The sequence below is a fragment of the Nomascus leucogenys genome, unplaced genomic scaffold (assembly GCF_006542625.1).
Source record: "Nomascus leucogenys isolate Asia unplaced genomic scaffold, Asia_NLE_v1 Super-Scaffold_3019, whole genome shotgun sequence".
Taxonomy (NCBI): domain Eukaryota; kingdom Metazoa; phylum Chordata; class Mammalia; order Primates; family Hylobatidae; genus Nomascus; species Nomascus leucogenys.
In genome coordinates this window covers 1,156,424-1,176,467 of record NW_022095789.1, presented here as the reverse complement: position 1 = coordinate 1,176,467, position 20,044 = coordinate 1,156,424, and the positions used below count along the sequence as shown (strand labels likewise).

Below are 20,044 nucleotides of genomic sequence, written 5' to 3'. Positions count from 1 at the left end.
TTGTTGTGCCCTGTCCTGCCCTATTTCATAATCTAGAATACTAATCTTTCCCTTTGTTCTTCCACAGCTTTTAAAAATTGATAGCAATTTTATATTCTTTCCTATATCATTTGTGTTCGTGTCTAATCTCTGCTACCAGACTGAAAGCCCCTTGAAGGCAAAGCCTACGTCTTCTTTGATCTCTCACAGAATTGAATAAGGACATAGACCATAGACTCAGGGTAGCACATCTCATTCAACCTCAGCCATGTAGACCTTTGACTCAAGACCTCACCATTCAGGGGAGGAAAAATTAGAGTTCTGTGGGTGTTTGATATATCTCTAGTTTGCCAGATAAATACATAGAATTAACACTATAGGAATAGGGAAAACTATGGGAATGCTGTGGGAATAGGCAAAAGGGGGTTCTATTATGCAGCCTCCAGAATTCCTGAATCTATCTGGAGAAAGAAAAATGCTCACCCTTGCTTCCTGCTTTCATTTTCCCACATCTGCTTTTTATCATAGTCTCTTCGCTGGTTGTTCCCACCACACTCAACAAAAACTGAGCACCTACTGTATGCCAGGCAATGTCCTCAGTGCTAGAGATACAGAGATGAGTGAGATGAGCACCTCTCGTGTACCCTCTCTGCTACGATCCTGAGGGGAGACCAGTACTGCTGGCCATGGCAGCAGTTGTACAGTGTAATGTGCTCAGCAGCACGCACATGCAGAAGCACGCACAGGAGTCTTGGACGCTAGCCCTGTCTTTGAAAGTCTTTTACACCCTATGCTCTTTAGAATGCCTTTGGATCGTACAGTCCATCATTCCTACTCGATATGTGGCCTGGGATCAGGGTTGTCTTCGCAGTTATTTTTTACTTACAAGGATGTTGTAGCTGTGAAGTAGAAAAATTCTCACCTCCCTTTCACATGGTCAGATTCTCCTGTTTTTATCTTCCTTAGACTGTGGGTGCAGCTGACTTTTCTGTAATTGTTGGGGACCTGTGTAAGCCTGTCTACTCTCATGTGTCTGTTAAGTTTGAATCCTAACAACACTAAAACCTTTTCATTAAAGGTTGTTAGCATGGAGTTTCTATAGGGAGAACAATGCCAGGGGTATGAAGGTAGGAGCTCAGGAATTTTCTGATTTCTCGCTCACCTTTTTTCCTTGTTTTTCCTTTTGTTCCTAAATACATAACTGTATCCATTAGGACCCTTAGCCTAAATATAAGCTCAAGGCACAGTCTTCTTAATAATGAGTGATCTTCTCTTTCTCACAGGCACTTAACGATGCCAAACGGGAGCTTCGCTTTCTTTTGGTTTATCTTCACGGAGATGATCACCAGGACTCTGATGAGTTTTGTCGGTAAGTGGATTGATTATTTTCCTTCTCTTTTCTGACTCTTTCTGGTGACAGTTTGTAGTCAGCAAGTTGTTCTCATGTCCTTTTCATACCTTTCCACAGCAACACACTCTGTGCACCTGAAGTTATTTCACTAATAAACACTAGGATGCTCTTCTGGGCATGCTCTACAAACAAACCTGAGGGATACAGGGGTAAGTTATGTTTCTTCTGCCTCATTGAGATTGTTGGAGTATCTTTGGAATAGTCTGGAAAGACATGCCAGGCCATTTATTACAAGTGTGTTTGTTCTGTGGTAGATACGATGCTAGTTGCTGTTTTATATTGTCTCATTTAATCCTCTCAGCAGTCCTGAGAGATGGGGGGGTCATACTACCTTCGCTTTGTGGTTTAGGAAATAGGCTCAGAGAGTTTAAGCCACTGGCTGAAGATCACACAATTAGCAAGTTTTATTTTTTTGTTTTTTATTTAATTAATTAAAAAAAATTTTTTTTTGAGATGGAGTCTTGCTCTGTCGCCCAGGCTGGAGTGCAGTGGCGTGATCTTGGCTCACTGCAACCTCCGCCTCCTGGGTTCAAGCGATTGTCCTGCCTCAGCCTCCTGAGTAGCTGGAACTACAGGCGTGCACCACCATGCCCAGCTAATTTTTTTGTATTTTTAGTAGAGATGGGGTTTCACCATGTAGCCTCAAACTCCTGGATTCAAGTGAGCAGCCCACCTCGGCCTCCCAAAGTGCTGGGATTACAGGTGTGAGCCACTGCGCCCCGCCGTAATTAGCAAATTGTAGCATACGATCGGGTCTGCCAGATTCTAAAGCCCATTCTTCACATTCAGCATTGCCAAAGCCTGCCACATTCATAGAAATACCCAGTCTTGGCTAGCAGCTTGCTTTTAATCTGAATGGGCTTTTTACTGAAGAGTTTATTCTTTTCATCAACAATTTTAACAGAGCCCTTGCATAGTGAGTCAGTTGTTTGAGTACCTTGAGTGCTGATATGGATTTGGAAAGTTCAGATCTTTGCTGACAGTAACTCTTCTTTGGAGATAAGTATTTTTAGATGGTTAGTAAAAGATACAAAGGCGTCCAGTGAGGAAAAATGTAGTCATTTTTGTGGCTACTTCTATCCAGCAACCTTTGAGTTTATATTAGCATGCCACATTCTGTGCCATGTCTTGAGAACCAAAGATGTGGCAGATGTTGGGCCTGCATCCCAGAGTCTGAATCTTAAGCCTACTTGTTTTTAAACATCCAAATTCCTGCATGCGTTTTGCCATTCTAATATGGCTTTGTGGGGCGGGGAGTGGGGGCGGAAGGGAGGTTGTGAATAGAAGGAAGGTAAGGATTTTTTTTTTAATAGAAGTTTATAAAATCTCTTATTTCACACCATAAGGAAAACATAGGTAAAACTCTGTTATGGTAAAAATCTTGGTCATTTGGAAACCAATTTTCTTTTCTTTCTTTCTTTTTTTTTGAGACCAAGTCTTACTCTGTCACCCAGGTTGGAGTGCAGTGGTGCGATCTCAGTTCACTGCAGCCTCCACCTCCCAGGTTCAAGCAATTCTCCTGCCTCAGCCTCTTGACTAGCTGGAATTACAGGCGCGCGCCACCACGCCCTGCTAATTTTTGTATTTTTTTGTAGAGATGAGGTTTCATTATGTTGGCCAGGCTGGTCTTGAACCCCTGACCTCAAGTGATCCAACCACCTCAGCCTCCCAAAAGTGCTAGGATTAAAGGTGTGAGTTACCAGCCCAGCCTCAACTTTCTATTAATAAGCTTCTTTGGAACAGAAAAACGAACCTTTTTAAGGGTAGAGAAAAGATACATGGGGAGAAAGGATAAGGAAAGGATTAGGCAAGAGAAAAAAAATGATGATGGAGATTATTGTCAGTATCATCAGGCTGAGACTTGCAGTCTTGTGTGCTTTTAGGTTTGAGCCCTTGTACAGGGAAAAACTGTGCCAGATTCTTTATAGATCCTTTTCCTACCATCAAGTAGACATTATCCTTAAACTCTGCAGCCTTCCCTGGCATCATCACAACAACCACACCGCCACCAGGAAAGCCTGTCCTATTCTAGTCAAGCACCTAGGGATAGGCATGCAAATTGATAATAAAAACAAAAGATTACAAACTGGGAGGAACTGGGCATGGTGGCACACTCCCGTAATTCCTGCTACTCAGGAGGCTGAGGTGGGAGGGTCACTTGAGCCCAGGAGTTGAAGACCAGCCTGAGCAACATAGTGAGACCCTGGCTTAAAAAAAGAAAGGAAGGAAAGAAACTAGGAGGGGGGAAAAAGCAGAGACTAAATGATACCTCCCGTCTTCCCCAACCAGGATTAAAACAATTCTCTCTCACTCATTGTGGAAAGTCTAAGGGTTGATCTTTTTCACCGTCAAGTCCTGCCCTTGATCTGTTGGGTCTTTTTGTCAGTCTCACAGGCTTTACGAGAGAACACCTATCCATTCCTGGCCATGATTATGCTGAAGGATCGAAGGATGACTGTGGTGGGACGGCTAGAAGGCCTCATTCAACCTGATGACCTCATTAACCAACTGACATTTATCATGGATGCTAACCAGACTTACCTGGTGTCAGAACGCCTAGAAAGGTACAAGGGAGTTCCCTTCTGGAACAGAGAGAGACCAGTTGTAAATTTGGAGGGCTGACCTCTGGGGCTCTACCAATCCTGACTTCTTCTGTGCATCAGGCCGCTATTAGCTTTTAGCTTTGCCCATTTATTGTCAAAAGATTTACATACTTTGACCTAAATTACTCTATATCAGGTAATCTGTTCTTAGAGATGTTCAAAATAAAGACAAAGGCTGGGTGCAGTGGCTAACACCTGAAATCGTAGCACTTTAGGAGGCTGACGCAGGAGGATTACTTGAACCCAGACTGGGCAGCAAAGCGAGACCTCATCTCTACAAAAAAATAAGAAAAAATTAGCGAGGCATGGTGGTACATGCCTGTAGTCCCAGCTACTTGGGAGCCTGAGGCAAGAGGATTGCTTGAGGCCAGGAGTTCGAGGCAGCAGTGAGCTCTGATTGTGCCTCTGCACTCCAGCCTGGATGACAGAGCAGGACCCTGTCTTTAAAAAATAATAAATGAATGAATAAACAAAGACAGGCCTCTATGCTCAAGAATGTATATTGTGGCATTTAGAATAGCTGAATATAATATAAAGAACTTGATGTAAAAAAAAAAGTGGAATGGTTATAATTCCTCTCCACTACATAAGTTATGTACATTAATTATAGGAAATCCTAAAACCACAAAAAAGCACAAGGAAGAAATTTAAGATCACTGATAATCCTACCACCATTGAACATTGTTATATATTTTTTTAATTTTATACACAACACACACCCCTATATACGTACACATTTATTTGTAAAATTGGGATAATACTTTTTTACAACCCTTCTTTATGTAAGAATATGTCACGGCCTTTTCCCTCATCATTAAATATTCTGCCACATTTTAAAAATTACTGCATAGCATTCCATTATCTAAATACATCATAATTTAACCAGGCCACTCTCGTTGGATTTTTAGATTATTTCGGTTTGTTACTATTATAAATAGCATACATGGAGATAATTTTTCGCAATTTGTGATGGTTTCCTTAGATTAAAATTTAAATTCCTGGAAGTGCAGTTTCTGGGTGAGACAATATAAGTATATATTAAGGCTTTTGATTTGTGATGCCAATTTGCCCTCAAGAAAGTTAAACAAACTTAAATTTTATAGAAAGCTTTTAATAACATGGGGACATGCTTGTTACATATTAGAAAAATGCAGAATCAGGCTGGGCATGTGGGCTTATACCTGTAATCCCAGCATTTCGGGAGGCTGAGGTAAGAAGACTGCTTGAACTCAGGAGTCTGAGGTCAGCCCGGGCAACGTGGGGAAACCCCATCTCTACAAAAAATACAAAAATTAGCTAGGCGTGGTGGCACACTCCTGTAAGCTGAGGTGGCAGGATTGCTTTAGCCTCGGAGGTTGAGGCTGCAATGAGTCATGATCACACCTCTGCACTCTAGCCTGGGTGACAGGCTAGCCCTGTCTCCAAAAAAAAAGAAAAATGCAAGATCAAAATCCTGTAAATATAGTGTTATTTTAACTGTGTAAAAAATGTATAGAAGAGGAAACTTTCTGAGGTAACTGAAATATTCTGTCTTGATTGGAGTGGTGATTACGTGGTTACATTTATCAAAATTCATTGAATTGTACATTTAAGATCTGTGCATTTCACTGCATGTAAATTTTATCTTAATTTTTAAAGAAAGTATAAAGCAAGAATGTTTCATCTGTTCAACTATTTTGATTGGCTAAATATTTTGGCTAAGAAAACAGAAATTTGTTGGAGAGAAAACAGGAGGTATGCCAAATGTTACAATGTTTTATCTTTGATTAGTGATTCTGTGAATAACTCTGAAAACTCTACATTTTCAGATCTGCTACAGTGTGTGTATGGATATATATGTGTGTGTTTTGGTTTTGTGATATCAGTACAAAAATGCAGTAACCCAAAATGGTATTTACTTGTAAAATATGATATTGATGAGCCCTTCATAATAACAGTACTGTGTTACATTTGTTAGAATTAGGGGAAAAGTTTTATTTTAAAAGAGGAGAGGAAAGCTTGCTGTTTCCTTTTCTGCCAAATTAAACTGAGAAAAAAGGTGGCTTATTCAGATTCTGCCATGCTCTGCTTTTGGAATCCCTTATGGCAGTGTGAAATCGTCATCTGCTAAGAATGTCAACATTTTTACACACACACACACACCCAGAAAATTTCAATATAAGAAAACACAGAACTTGGTGAGAGTGCTGTTTTTCTTCTCTTGCTTTTGATCTGTTCACAGGGAAGAAAGAAACCAGACCCAAGTGCTGAGACAACAGCAGGATGAGGCCTACCTGGCCTCTCTCAGGGCTGACCAGGAGAAAGAAAGAAAGAAACGGGAGGAGCGGGAACGTAAGCGGCGGAAGGAGGAGGAGGTGCAACAGCAAAAGTTGGCAGAGGAGAGACGGCGGCGGGTAATGGACCTGTGGCTTTGCTCCCTGTGGTTCCCAAACTGCCGAGACTTTGCCATCTTGGTCTTAAGTGTGAAAGGAAAAAATGATAGCCATCTTAAGCAGACTTAGAGGAAAAAAAAAAAAAGGAAAAAGGAAAGAAAAAAATAGAACATGTTGGGATTAGGGGTGATTTAAATTTTTCATACCATTTAAATATTCATTCTTTTTTAAATAAAAATTTAAAAAGAGAGACAGGCTTTGCCATATTGGCCAGGCTGCTCTCGAACTCCTGACCTCTCGTGATCTGCCTGTCTTGGCTTTCCAAAGTGTTGGGATTACAGGCGTGAGCCACCATGCCTGGCCCTAAAAATTCATTCTTAATACCAGTATTAGCTGATTTGGCATTTTACTCATTATCTTTTTGTTTTTGTTTTGTTGTTGTTGTTTTTGTTTCCTAGCAATCAGACTGAGATATACATTATCTTATTTGATTATGTATTACTACTTACTATAACCAGTGTCTTTTAACCATTTCTTTTATTTCTTTTTTTTTTTTTAAGAGACGGGGCCTCACTGTGTTGCCCAGGCTGGAGTGCAGTGGCTATTCACCAGTGCAGTCATGGCACACTACACCCTGAAACTCCTAGGCTCAAGCAGTCCTGCTGTGGCCTCTCAAGTAGCTGGAACTACAGGCACACACCACGGCACCCTGCTCCCTTTCCCCTTTTTCTCAAATAAATACCTAGACATAATAAAGAATACATGAGATGCAATTGTAATTTAAATTTAGGTTTTTTTGACTATTCCCAAGAGGTTTTTCTTAGAATACTTAGTCATTAATTTTTCTTCTGACGACTGCATAATAAAGCTACATGGTCATTGTATTTATTTCTTGAGCCATAGCCTCACCTTTGCTTTGTGTCTCTGCAGAATTTACAGGAGGAAAAGGAAAGGAAGTTGGAATGCCTGCCCCCTGAACCTTCCCCTGATGACCCTGAAAGTGTCAAGATCATCTTCAAATTACCCAATGATTCTCGAGTAGAGAGACGATTCCACTTTTCACAGTCTCTAACAGTAAGGACCACCTAAGTTCTGTGAAGTGTATGTAGCATCTGGGCTATAGATTTGGAGCTTTTACTGACTCTTGAGAGTGGTGTTGGTGTATCTGCTGCTCTGATAAACAGGGAACAGAGAGAGAGAGAGAGAGATGGGTATGCCATCAGTGGACACCAAGAAGAGTACCATGGACTGCTGTAGGCTCCTTCAGTTCTAGCTTCCAACTCAAAGCAATTTTTAAGTTTTTGTTTAATAATGTTTCGGCTCTGGTAAGAAAAAAAGGTACCTTACATAAGTCCCTCAAAAGACTTGTGTGTTTGAAGACGGGAGGCTCTTCCATGCTGTCTTCTTGCATTGGCTTCAGAATCCCACCAGAACCCCTGCTCTGTAGGAAAAGCTGTGTCTCCAGTGACCTAAAAGCACTGGAGTAACATATCTGAATATAGGTGCACTGGAATGACATACCTGAATATAAGTGCACTTGCAGTTTGGATGCAGTTGTCTCTCTCTTTCTACTCAGCCCAAAAGAAGCCCCATTTTCTGAGGCTGCTTTGTGTATATGATAGCCATGTAATAGTGTTTTTCATTTCCACATGGAAGTCATTAAAAGCAGAAACTCAGAGTCTCACAGCATGAGGATCAAATTTTCATTCTTCCAGGGTTACTGGATGTGTTTCTTTGGTCAGTTTATTTAATTTCTAAGCCTCAATTTCTTCATCTGTAAAATGGGTTTAATAATAGGCACGGCTGGGCATGGTGCTCATGCCTGTAATCCCAGCACTTTGAGAGGCCGAGGTGGGTGGATCATTTGAGGTCAGGAGTTTGAGAACAGCCTGGCCAACATGGTGAAACCTTGTCTCTACTAAAAATACAAAAATTAGCTGGGCGTGGTGGCAGGCGCCTGTAATCCCAGCTACTCGGGAGGCTGAGGCAGGAGAATCACTTGAACCCGGGAGGCGGAGGTTGCGGTGAGCCAAGATCGCACCACTGCACTCCAGCCCGGGCAACAGAGAGAGACCCTGTTAAAAAAAAAAAATAAAAATAATAATAATAATAGGCACTCCCTAGTAGAATTGTTGTTAGGATTAAATTCTCAACATTGTGCCTGGCTCCTAGTAAGTGCTTAAATACTAACTACTATTTTTGGTATTTATAACCAAAAGAAAATTTGTTTATACTGAGAGTCAGTATGTCGCCTTTCCAAATTTATATCTATAGTGGATTCTGCAGTTTCTCTGATCACTCAGAATAATCAAGGGTAAACTCATAATTAAAAGAGGATGCACTGTAGTCAGATGAGGCTGGGTAGTACATTCATTGCTTCTGCTTGTTTAACTGGACAACATCGGGCAAGTTGCAAAACTTCTACAGGGCCTCAGATTTCCCGTTAGTGAACTGGAACTATAATCTGCCCTCTGATAAGTTTAAACTGAAGATAGGTATGTCATGCACTGAGCTAGATACTCTAGGGATCATTTAGATGAGTGAGACATGGTTTTGGAATTCATGGAGCTTATTGGCCAGTACAGAATGTAAGACTCAGAGAACTAATACAGAATTAAAGTTATGAAACATTCTGGTAAGAGAGAAGCAAATAGCTTCCTTGTTTTATTTCTCTCTCGTTTATGCATTTATTTATATTGGGGGAAGTGCTTATGTCTCTAACTTCGTTTGTTTTGAGACAGAGTTTCACCTTGTCACCCTAGCTGGAGTGCAGTGGCACTATCCCAGCTCACTGCAACCTCTGCCTCCTGGGTTCAAGCAATTCTCCTGCCTCAGCCTCCCGAGTAGCTGAGATTACAGGAACCCGCCACCATGCCTGGCTAATTTTTGTATTTTTTTTTTTTTAGTAGAGATGGGATTTCACCATGTTGGTCAGGCTGCTCTCGAACTCCTGACCTCAAGTGATCTACCCCCCCTCGGCCTCCCAAAGTGTTGGGATTACAGGCGTGAGCCACTGCGCCTGGCCCCATGTCTCTAACTTTGGATTTTTAAACTGAGATAACATGGCTGTGCCTCACACTGTATCCACCACATAGTAGGTGGTTAGTTAGCATTAATTTCCTTCCCCTGGTGTCCCATTTCTTAACTATGGGTTTGTGTATGTATTCTAGCCTTCATGTTCACTAGCAATTTTGCTATTGTACACATGAATTACGTGGAATTTCTACCCCCAAAATTCTGATAGATAAAACTATATGTGAAAAGCCTAGGCCAGGCGTTGTGGCTCACGCCTGTAATCCCAGCACTTTGGGAGGCCGAGGCAGGCGGATCACCTGAAGTCGGGAGTTCAAGACCAGCCTGACCAAAATGGAGAAACCCTGTCTCTGCTAAAAATACAAAATTAGCCGGGTGTGCTGGTGTGTGCCTGTAATCTCAGCTACTTGGGAGGCTGAGGCAGGAGAATCGCTTGAACCCAGGAGGCAGAGGTTGCGATGAGCCGAGATCATGCCATTGCACTCCAACCTGGACAACAAGTGTGAAACTCTGGCTCAAAAAAAAAAAAAAAAGAATGAAAAACCTAACAAAAATGTACTCTCCTGAGAGTTTTAGAGGAAAAATCTGTTAGAACTGTGGAACAGAATAGGCTTGTGGCCAAAAGGGAACCAACCATTCATTAACTATTTGATCTTTGAAGACTTTTAAATGGGTTCCTCACTAAAAGCTGTTTTTTAAAAAGAGTATCGGCTGGACGTGGTGGCTCACGCCTGTAATCCCAGCACTTTGCGAGGCCAAGGCAGGTGGATCACAAGGTCAGGAGTTCCAAACCAGCCTGGCCAATATGGTGAAACCCCGTCTCTACTAAAAGTACAAAAATTAGCTGGGTGTGGTTGCCAGTAGTCCCAGCTACTCGGGAGGCTGAGGCAGGAAAATTGCATGAACCTGGGAGGCGGAGGTTGCAGTGGACCGAGACTGCGCCATTGCACTCCAGCCTGGGTGACAGAGTGAGGCTGTGTCTCAAAAAAATAAATAAAATAAATAAAATAGAGGCCGGGCACAGTGGCTCACGCTTGTAATCCCAGCACTTTGGGAGGCCGAGGCGGGCGAATCACGAGGTCAGGAGATCGAGACCACGGTGAAACCCTGTCTCTACTAAAAATACAAAAAATTAGCCGAGCATGGTGGCAGGCGCCTGTAGTCCCAGCTACTCAGAGAGGCTGAGGCAGGAGAATGGCGTGAACCCGGGAGACGGAGCTTGCAGTGAGCCGAGATTGCGCCACTGCACTCCAGCCTGGGCGACAGAGCGAGACTCCGTCTCAAAAAAAATAAATAAAATAAAAATAAAAAAGAGTATCATGGCCACGTGAGGTTAGTCTAAGAGAAATGCTTGGTCATAAATGGGGCTTAGAGATGGAAAGAAGTGTATAAAGTAGCAGTGCCCTGGTGGTGCTGGCCTGGAATTTAACATTCACAGAGATAATTACATAAAACCAAATAATGCTGTAGTGTGTTTTAGTACCCTTAAAGACCTTGTGTCGGCCGGGCGCGGTGGCTCATGCCTGTAATCCCAGCACTTTGGGAGGCTGAGGTGGGCAGATCACCAGGGGTCAGGAGTTTGAGAGCAGCCTGGCCAACATGGTGAAACCCCATCTCTACTAAAAATACAAAAATTAGCCAGGCATGATGGCACGGGCCTGTAATCCCAGCTACTCAGGGGGCTGAGGCTGCAGAATCACTTGAACCTGGGAGGTGGAGGTTGCAGTGAATGGAGATTGTGCTATTGCACTCCAGCCTGGGTGAAAAGAGCAAAATAGGCTGGGCGCAGTGGCTCACGCCTGTAATCCCAGCACTTTGGGAGGCCGAGGCGGGCGGATCACGAGGTCAGGAGATCAAGACCATCCTGGCTAACACAGTGAAACCCCGTCTCTACTAAAAATACAAAAAATTAGCCGGGCGAGGTGGCGGGTGCCTGTAGTCCCAGCTACTCGGGAGGCTGAGGCAGGAGAATGGTGTGAACCCTGGGGGGCGGAGCCTGCAGTGAGCCGAGATCGTGCCATTGCACTCCAGCCTGGGCGACAGCGAGACTCTGTCTCAAAACAAAAAAGAAAAGGCAAAATTCTGTCTCAAAAAAAAAAAAAAGACCTTGTATCACCTTCCTGTGAACTTGGTCCTTTGTAAATAATCTCGAGGAGTGACAGATTTGTAGGTAATGCTCAGCTCTGGAAAGTAGTGAAATGCTAAGATAAAAGGGATACGCTGCGGAAAAATCTCCACGTCCCATGAGTGGTCATAAAAGAGGCAGCTGACTTTGTTTTAAACAAATGTATAAGAGATCCAAAGCCCAGAACTAATTTTTCTGTCCATTGCAAACCAAAAGGGACCTCTAGTAGTAATGTAATCTGTTTCCTGATGGTTATCAACCCTTTGCCATTAGTAATAAAAAATGCCAGCCGAGTGCGGTGGCTCATGCCTGTAATACCAGCACTTTGGGGGGCCAAGGCAGGCGGATCACTTAAGGCCAGGAGTTCAAGACCAGCCTGGCCAACATGGTGAAACTCCATCTCTACTGAAAATACAAAAATTAGCCAGGCGTGGTGACATGCACCTGTAATCCCAGCTACTCCGGAGGCTGAGACAGAAGAATGGCTTGAACCTGGGAGATGGAGGTTGCAGTAAGCTGAGGTCATGCCACTGCACTCCAGTCTGGGTGACAGAGTGAGACTCCATCTCAAAAAAAAAAGAAAAACAAAAGCCAAGTTTGTACGAGTGTTAGGTATTCTCAAGCAGAGATTAAAAAGAAATCAGAAAGTATTTTTTTGGCCAGTCATGGTGGTTCACACCTGTAATCCCAGCACTTTGGGAGGCCGAGGCGGGTGGGTCACCTGAGGTCAGGAATTCAAGACCAGCCTGATGAAACCCTGTCTCTGGTCCGGCTTGGTGGCTCACACCCATAGTCCCAGCCTACTTTGGGAGGGCAAGGTGGGTGGATCACAAGGTCAGGAGTTCAAGACTAGCCTGGCCAACATGGTGAAACCCCATCTCTACAAAAAACACAAAATTCAGCCGGGCATGGTGGTGCGCGCCTATAGTTACTGCTGCTCAGGAGGCTGAGGAAGGAAAATCGCTTGAGCCCGGGAGGCAGAAGTTGCAGTGAGCCAAGATCCTGCCACTGCACTCCAACCTGGGCAACAGAGCAAGACTCCATCTCAAAAAAAAAAAAAAAAAAAAAGGTTTTTTTTTTACTCATATTGGTTTCATACCAAGAATACTTGGTGTAAGTCTTAATTGATGCATCTTAAGAAAGAGCAAACATTAATGGGAGTTGCAAAGAGACAAGGAAACTGCTGAAAATGAGTTAGGTTGATAGACTAAAATATGAGAAGTTTATAAAATCATGAATGGATTAGATAAGAGGAACATGGATTTACTATTTAAATTCTGGATTATAGCCCTTTAAAAATCCATAAAGACGGCAACACGGCAAGACTCTGTCTCTACAAAAAATTTTAAAAATTAACCAGGCATGGTGTTGCACATGTGTGATCCCACTTACTTGGGAGGCTGAGGCCGGAGGATTGCTTGAACCTGGGAGGTCGAGGCTGCAGTGAGTCGTGTTTGCACCACTGCACTCCAGCCTGGGCGACAGAGCGAGACCTGTCTGGAAAAAAAAAAGTTCCCTAAAGCGGTAAGTTTAAGAAATGAAGGACTGCTTTACACAGAGGGGTATAAAACCCAGAGAATTGATCATTTTGAGAGGTATATCAAAAAGAAAATGGAATAGATTCCTCCCAAAAAGGAAAAATAACTTGAATGGCACGTTCGTCATCTTTGGGGTTGATCTGAATGAGGTTGGCAGAATTGTTGTTAGAAGTAGAATGCTAGATGGAGAGGCCACAGAGCAGAGACAGGGAGAGATGACAGTGGCCTGTTCCACAGGCATCTCACACACAGTTTAAGTTTTAGCATCATGGACTCTCCTGATACTGCCTCCCTTCTCACTAAGGATTTTAGCTGTGCCTTGTCAGAGCCAGAGCTGGGTAAGGAGGGCATTCCCACAGAGAGGAGATTCATATGAGGTGCAACACATTTATTTTATTGTATTTTTTTGTCTATAGGTTATTGGGGAACAGGTGGTGTTCGGTTACATGAGTCAGTTCTTTAGTGGTGATTTGTGAGATTTTGGTGCACCCATCACCCAAGCAGTATACACTATACCCTATTTGCAGTCTTTTATCCCTCCCCGCTTCCCACTCTTCCCCACAAGTCCCCAAAGTCCATTGTATCATTATTTTGCCTTTGCATCCTCATAGCTTAGCTCCCACATATCAGTGAGGACATACATGTTTGATTTTCCATTTCTACTTACTTCACTTAGAATAATAGTCTCCACTCTCATCACGGTCGCTGTGAATGCTGTTAATTCATTCCTTTTTATGGCTGAGAAGTATTCCATATATATATATATATATATATCACAGTTTCTTTATCCACACGTTGATTGATGGGCTTAAAACTGGATCCTTGGCCGGGTGCGGTAGCTCACACCTGTAATCCCAGCACTTTGGGAGGCCGAGATGGGAGGATCACAAGGTCAGAAGATCGAGACCATCCTGGCTAACACGGTGAAACCTCATCTCTACTAAAAATACAAAAACATTAGCCGGGCGTGGTGGCGGTCGCCTGCACTCCCAGCTACTCAGAAGGCTGAGGCAGGAGAATGACGTGAACCTGGGAGGCAGAGCTTGCAGTGAGCTGAGATGGCGCCACTGCACTCCATCCAGCCTGGGCGACAGAGCGAGACTCTGTCTCAAAAAACAAAACAAAACAAAACAAAAAACTGGATCCTTTTGCTATTATATAAAAGATAATTGGCAAAACTTGAATAGGGCCCGAATAATAATATATTATAGAAATAATATGTCGGTTACATTTCCTGATTTTGAGAGCCAAGTTGTGGTTATATAGAAGATTGTCCTATTAGTCTGTGATCACCTCAGAATACTTGAGGCCATGTGTCTTACAGTTGGCACTTCACTGTCAACTGATTTAAAGAAAAAAATTAGTGTCCTATACTTCCAACTTTTCTATAACTTTGTGATTATTTCTAAGTTAGCATTTTATCAGACACGTCAAAGAAGAGACAGATTAATTCAGGGTAGGACTAGTGTTGGGCTTGTGTAATTTCTTTTAAAAGGGCTGCCCCATGTATATGCCATGGGAAATGAAAAGATCTAGAATTCTAGTGTAATGTGATTCTTTTCCTATAGAGTCATCCTGGGGAGAGTTGGGGGATATTTGACTTCAGAGTTTGTGTGTGTGTGTGTGTGTGTGTGTGTGTGTGTGTGTATTTCTCTTTTTCTCACCGCCTTTTTTTTCTGTATGACCTCTGCAGGTAATCCACGACTTCTTATTCTCCTTGAAGGAAAGCCCTGAAAAGTTTCAGATTGAAGCCAATTTCCCCAGGCGAGTGCTGCCCTGCATCCCTTCAGAGGAGTGGCCCAATCCCCCTACGCTACAGGAGGCCGGACTCAGCCACACAGAAGTTCTTTTTGTTCAGGACCTAACTGACGAATGACATTTTTTTCTTCCTCTCCCCTCCTACCCCAGTCCCTAAAAGAAATGGGGAAAAAATAAAACAACAACAACAAGTCAGAAAAAAAAAAAAAGAGAGAGAGAAATTCATATTATGATTATTATTATAATACAATATTTTTTTTAAAAGACTGCTGCATCCTTAGGAAGGATCAGAAACCATGCTGTCCGTAAGAGTCACAACCTGTGTGTGTGCGCGCAAGGTTAGCAACAAACGTACCCACTCGGCAAGCCCACCCTTCCTATGGCCTCTGTGCACGCACCTTCCAGTGAACAGAGACTCTTCACCTTCAACCCATCCATTGTCCCAGCTGGGAAGGGGACATTCCCGCTAGTTCTCATTCATTCTTGCTTTTATGGAAAATAAAAGTGAAAAACCTCCATCAACCAGCTACTTGCAGCATCTCCTGAGGACTTGCTTCTCCTGCCTCTGGGGAAGAGAGGGAAGAGAAAGCACAGAGCAGAGAAGCAGAGATGTTCCTTCAACTGCCCACAATTTTTGAATAACTTTTGTTTCTGTTTTGTAATGACCAAAGGAATGAGGCTGACATAGGTATATATATTTTTTTCCTTTATTTGATAAAGAGCCAATTCTTTAAACCCATGAGTTTATGCCCTGGGCTCCTTAGCCTACAATAGTGTAATAAAAGTGCCCCGGGCTGGTTTGTGCTTATTTCTGCCATTGTCCCTCTCACGTTCCCGGAGAGGTCATTCTTTTTGGTCCAACTCTTGCTGTCCTTTCTTACCACCTGTGCACCCCACTTGGAGCAGTGGGAGGAAATCTGGGTTTGTGGCCCCACAAAGGCTGTATATGTAAAGATACACCTATGTATGTGGTGGAACTCACCTTTACACACAACTGCAGCTTTTCCTTGGAGTCTGTACCAGGTGGTGGTTATGGGGTCTGAACCAAAGGATAGCAGCTCTTCATTCCTCTTCTGACATGTGCATGCTGCTCCTCCCAGCCCTGGGCTTTCCTGAATTGCCAAGCCTGGTGCCTTTCCAAAGGACTAGCAGGGCCTGTGGTGGAGTCAGCAGAACCACAGGAGACCTGTCTCAGTGGAAGTGTATTACTGTTTTAAGGATAGAAAGAACCAGAGGCCTTGAAGGGAGCCAAGACAGAACTCCCAGCCTGTGTAATCTGTTGGAAGGCACATTTTCGTTTCTGATGCAGCCACCTTCTGGAGGCAGCTTTTATCCTTTCTCTCTATTGCTATGTTGAAGTAATAGGGTTTTTTTAACCTCTGGATGTCTCGTCTGTGGTTGAGTTTATGGTAATGGGTACATGGGTCAGGCCATGTATTAACAGATGCCAGTGCGCTCTGACAAGTATTCCAAAGTGTTCTGTAGCTAGACTGGTGCAGGCTCCTTGTACCACTGCAACCGTCTGATGTTACTGTAGTTCCTAGAACGCTGTGAGGGCAGGGGGGTTCAGATCAACATAAAGCGTAACTTGCTGGAGTTGTAGTCTCAAGGCTTTCTCTCTTGCTTAACTAAAACTTAAGGACCACTGTTTTTGGTAGCAATTATATGGTTACTATCCACTGCAGTCCTCAGTTGTTGGGGTAAATCCCACATGACAGAGTAAGGCACCCCACAGAAATTAACTTGGAGAGCCTGAGAAATTCCCAGTGGCCTTGGCATAGCTGTCTAGAACACCATCTCTAGGAAAACTTAATTCTGTCCCTGGCCAGCTATTGTTCTTCCACTTTGTTTTCTGCTGTCCCAAGGCCAGATGAGTGGAATCACCATCTGACTGTTGTCAATAAAATGTATCTGGAGTGAACAGCAGGATAACCCATGTTCTCCACATAAGGATAACCTTACGTGAAGCCTTCCTGCTGACAACCATGCAGAGGAATTTTTCCACTTAAGTCAGAGCCTTCCTCCCCATCTGGAATTCACAGCTGTTCCCTGGCAGCACACAGGAGGGTATTAAGGACCTTTGTGAGGCTAGGTACACTGTCCACACCTCTTTGGGGAAGTTATGATTTTCTTTCCATCATAATTCAGTCTCATCTTACTCTACAGTGTGCACTTTATGCCTCTTGCCTTTTGATAATAGTTGTTCAGTGAAGGAAGTCAGCTGCCAGAATATTAAGAAGGGTCTCCCTTTATGTCAGTACAACTGTTGGGGCAGCCTACCCATTTACTTTAGGTTTCAAGAGGATTCACCGGAAGCACATGCCCCTGTCTAGTCCCATTTGAAGCAGTTCTGCTTTACTGAGACCCTAGGCCAGTCTCCTTGCTGACCCTAGTGCTGCTGCCTAGGTGCATTTCCTTTCCTCCTAAGTCAAATACAGGCTGCACATTTTGTCACTTAATGCCAGTACAATCTGTGTTACTCCTAAGGACTTTTGAGATTTTGATGAGACCTGCGAGGGAGAAGACACTGAGAAGCTGGTGATCTGCAAGCATTTGCTCTTGTTTCCACATCACCTCTGGGATATTTCAGCTGTTGTTTCCAAATGGCAAGTCATCAACTAAAAGCACTTGTTTCAAGTTTTGTTCTGCACTCCCAAGGCAGAACCATGGGAAGTGACCAAGCAAAGACACCTGATTGGAGTCAGTTGAATATTTGTACCCTCAGTGGAGCCCTTCTGGTCTTTTCTTCCACTTCTGCAGAATTTCCTCTAGCAAATACTTCTTTCTCCTTGCTTGCCTCTGCCATGATATTTGAATAAGAGATGGCCAGAGGATAACACTTACCTCTCCTAAAAACTAAGCTAAAAAGAACCTGGAACCTTCAACTGAGCAGTTGTGAAAATTGCTAATGGTGCCAAGGCCAAGCAAAGAGTTTCAGAAAATGAGAAGGAGCGATAACCCCCAGAATGCAAAATCAGGGGCATCATTATCCGGTGCTTGAACAAGGAGCTCCACTCTACAACTGGTTTTTTAGGACTTGTGAGGAACGCAGCAACGGAAATCCATCCACAAAGGATGCAGTGCCCCAACTTGTACTGCGCCTGAATAGTCATGTGATAATTTACTGAAGAAATCTAGTGTACTTTAAATTTTTTTCATAAAAGTTTACATTGTATTGTAGGTTAACATTAAATGTTTTATAACAAAAATTTCGTAACAGGCTGTGGATCTTTCTGTGTAGGACAGATGTGGTAGATAATTTTCTATGTGTGAAGGAGAGGTTGAAAAACACCGGGAGGGAACAGCACGGCGTGGCATTGCCAAGAAGGAAGGGAGAGTCAAAGTGAAGGATGGAGTTAGGTCTTCTCTGTTCTATCCCTGTGGAAAAATAGCAACTTAGTATGATGGAGAGAGAGAGCAGACAGGCTTGGGTTCAAATTTGGGCTCTCTGGTTTGTTAGGTTTGCAATCTCGGGCAAATTCTCTAGCTTCCCTGAACTTGAATTTCCCCAACTATAAATGAAGATAATGCCATGCACCTCAGGATGGGTTTATAGATTCAATCAAGTAAATGTATATGAGGCTCCTGATACATAGATGTCATTAGGTGTTCCCCTTCTATGGGAGTGTATTTTGTAAGAATATTTTCTTTCTTTTTTTTTTTTTTTTTTGAGATGGAGTCTCGCTCTGTCGCCCAGGCTGGAGTGCAGTGGCGCAATCTCGGCTCACTGCAAGCTCCGCCTCTCGGGTTCACGCCATTCTCCTGCCTCAGCCTCTCCGAGTAGCTGGGACTACAGGCGCCCGCCACCATGCCCGGCTAATTTTTTTTGTATTTTTAGTAGAGACGGAGTTTCACCGTGGTCTCGATCTCCTGACCTTGTGATCCACCCGCCTCGGCCTTCCAAAGTGCTGGGATTACAAGCGTGAGCCACCACGCCCGGCCTAAGAATATTTTCTTTTTCTTTTTTTTTTTTTTTTTTTTTTTTGAGACGGAGTCTCGCTCTGTCGCCCAGGCTGGAGTGCAGTGGCGCAATCTCGGCTCACTGCAAGCTCCGCCTCCCGGGTTCACGCCATTCTCCTGCCTCAGCCTCTCCGAGTAGCTGGGACTACAGGCGCCCGCCACCACGCCCAGCTAATTTTTTATATTTTTAGTAGAGACGGGGTTTCACCGTGGTCTCGATCTCCTGACCTCGTGATTCGCCCGCCTCGGCCTCCCAAAGTGCTGGGATTACAAGCGTGAGCCACCGCGCCCGGCCCCAAGAATATTTTCTTGCAATAACATTTTCTTAAGGAATTTGTCACTTTTGTTGGAACCAACTTGTGTCCTTGCAAAGGAGTGGCTAGAAAAAGCCTCTTCTGATCTTACAGATTCTGGATGATTGGCATTCTCCTAGGTATTTTTGCTCATGGTTTTTTTTAAATTTATTTATTTTTATTTATTTATTTTTTTGAGACAGAGTCTCGCTCTGTCGACCCAGGCTGGAGTGCAGTGGCGCGATCTCGGCTCACTGCAAGCTCCACCTCCCGGGTTCATGCCATTCTCCTGCCTCAGCTTCCCAAGTAGCAGGGACCATAGGCACCCGCCACCACGCCCGGCTAATTTTTTGTATTTTAGTAGAGACGGGGTTTCACCGTGTTAGCCAGGATGGTCTTGATCTCCTGACCTCGTGATCCACCCGCCTTGGCTTCCCAAAGTGCTGGGATTACAGGTGTGAGCCACCACGCTGGGCCTCATGTTTTTATTTTTATTTTTATTTTATTTTATTTTTTTGAGACGGAGTCTCGCTCTGTCACCCAGGCTGGAGTGCAGTGGCGCGATCTCCACTCACTGCAAGTTCCGCCTCCCAGGTTCAGGCCATTCTCCTGCCTCACCCTCCTGAGTAACTGGGACTATAGGTGCCCACCACCATGCCCGGCTAATTTTTTTATTTTTAGTAGAGACGGGGTTTTCACCGTGTTAGCCAGGATGGTCTCAATCTCCTGACCTCGTGATCCTCCTGCCTCGGCCTCCCAAGGTGCTGGGATTACAGGTGTAAGCCACCGCACCCAGCCTTCTTTTTTTTTTTTTTTTTTTGATACAGAGTCTCGCTCTGTTGCCCAGGCTGGAGTGCAGTGGTGTGGTCTCAGCTCACTGCAACCTCTGCCTCCCAGTTTCAAGCGATTCTACCATGCCTGGCTAATTTTGGTATTTTTAGTAGAGATGGGGTTTCACCATGTTGGCCAGGC

At 43.7% G+C, this 20,044-nt stretch overlaps 1 protein-coding gene across 1 annotated transcript in view; it reads left to right on the top strand.

The window, feature by feature from the left end:
* The window catches only part of FAF2 (Fas associated factor family member 2), a 63,967-nt gene extending 45,935 nt beyond the window's left edge, over window positions 1-18,032 (top strand). The window contains exons 6-11 of the mRNA XM_030808550.1: window positions 1,263-1,348; window positions 1,448-1,539; window positions 3,777-3,954; window positions 6,215-6,386; window positions 7,296-7,439; window positions 14,755-18,032. Coding sequence (XP_030664410.1) covers window positions 1,263-1,348; window positions 1,448-1,539; window positions 3,777-3,954; window positions 6,215-6,386; window positions 7,296-7,439; window positions 14,755-14,937 — 855 coding nt within the window. The 3' untranslated portion in view covers window positions 14,938-18,032. The remainder of the gene's footprint in view (window positions 1-1,262; window positions 1,349-1,447; window positions 1,540-3,776; window positions 3,955-6,214; window positions 6,387-7,295; window positions 7,440-14,754) is intronic.
* Window positions 18,033-20,044: the final 2,012 nt, after the last annotated feature.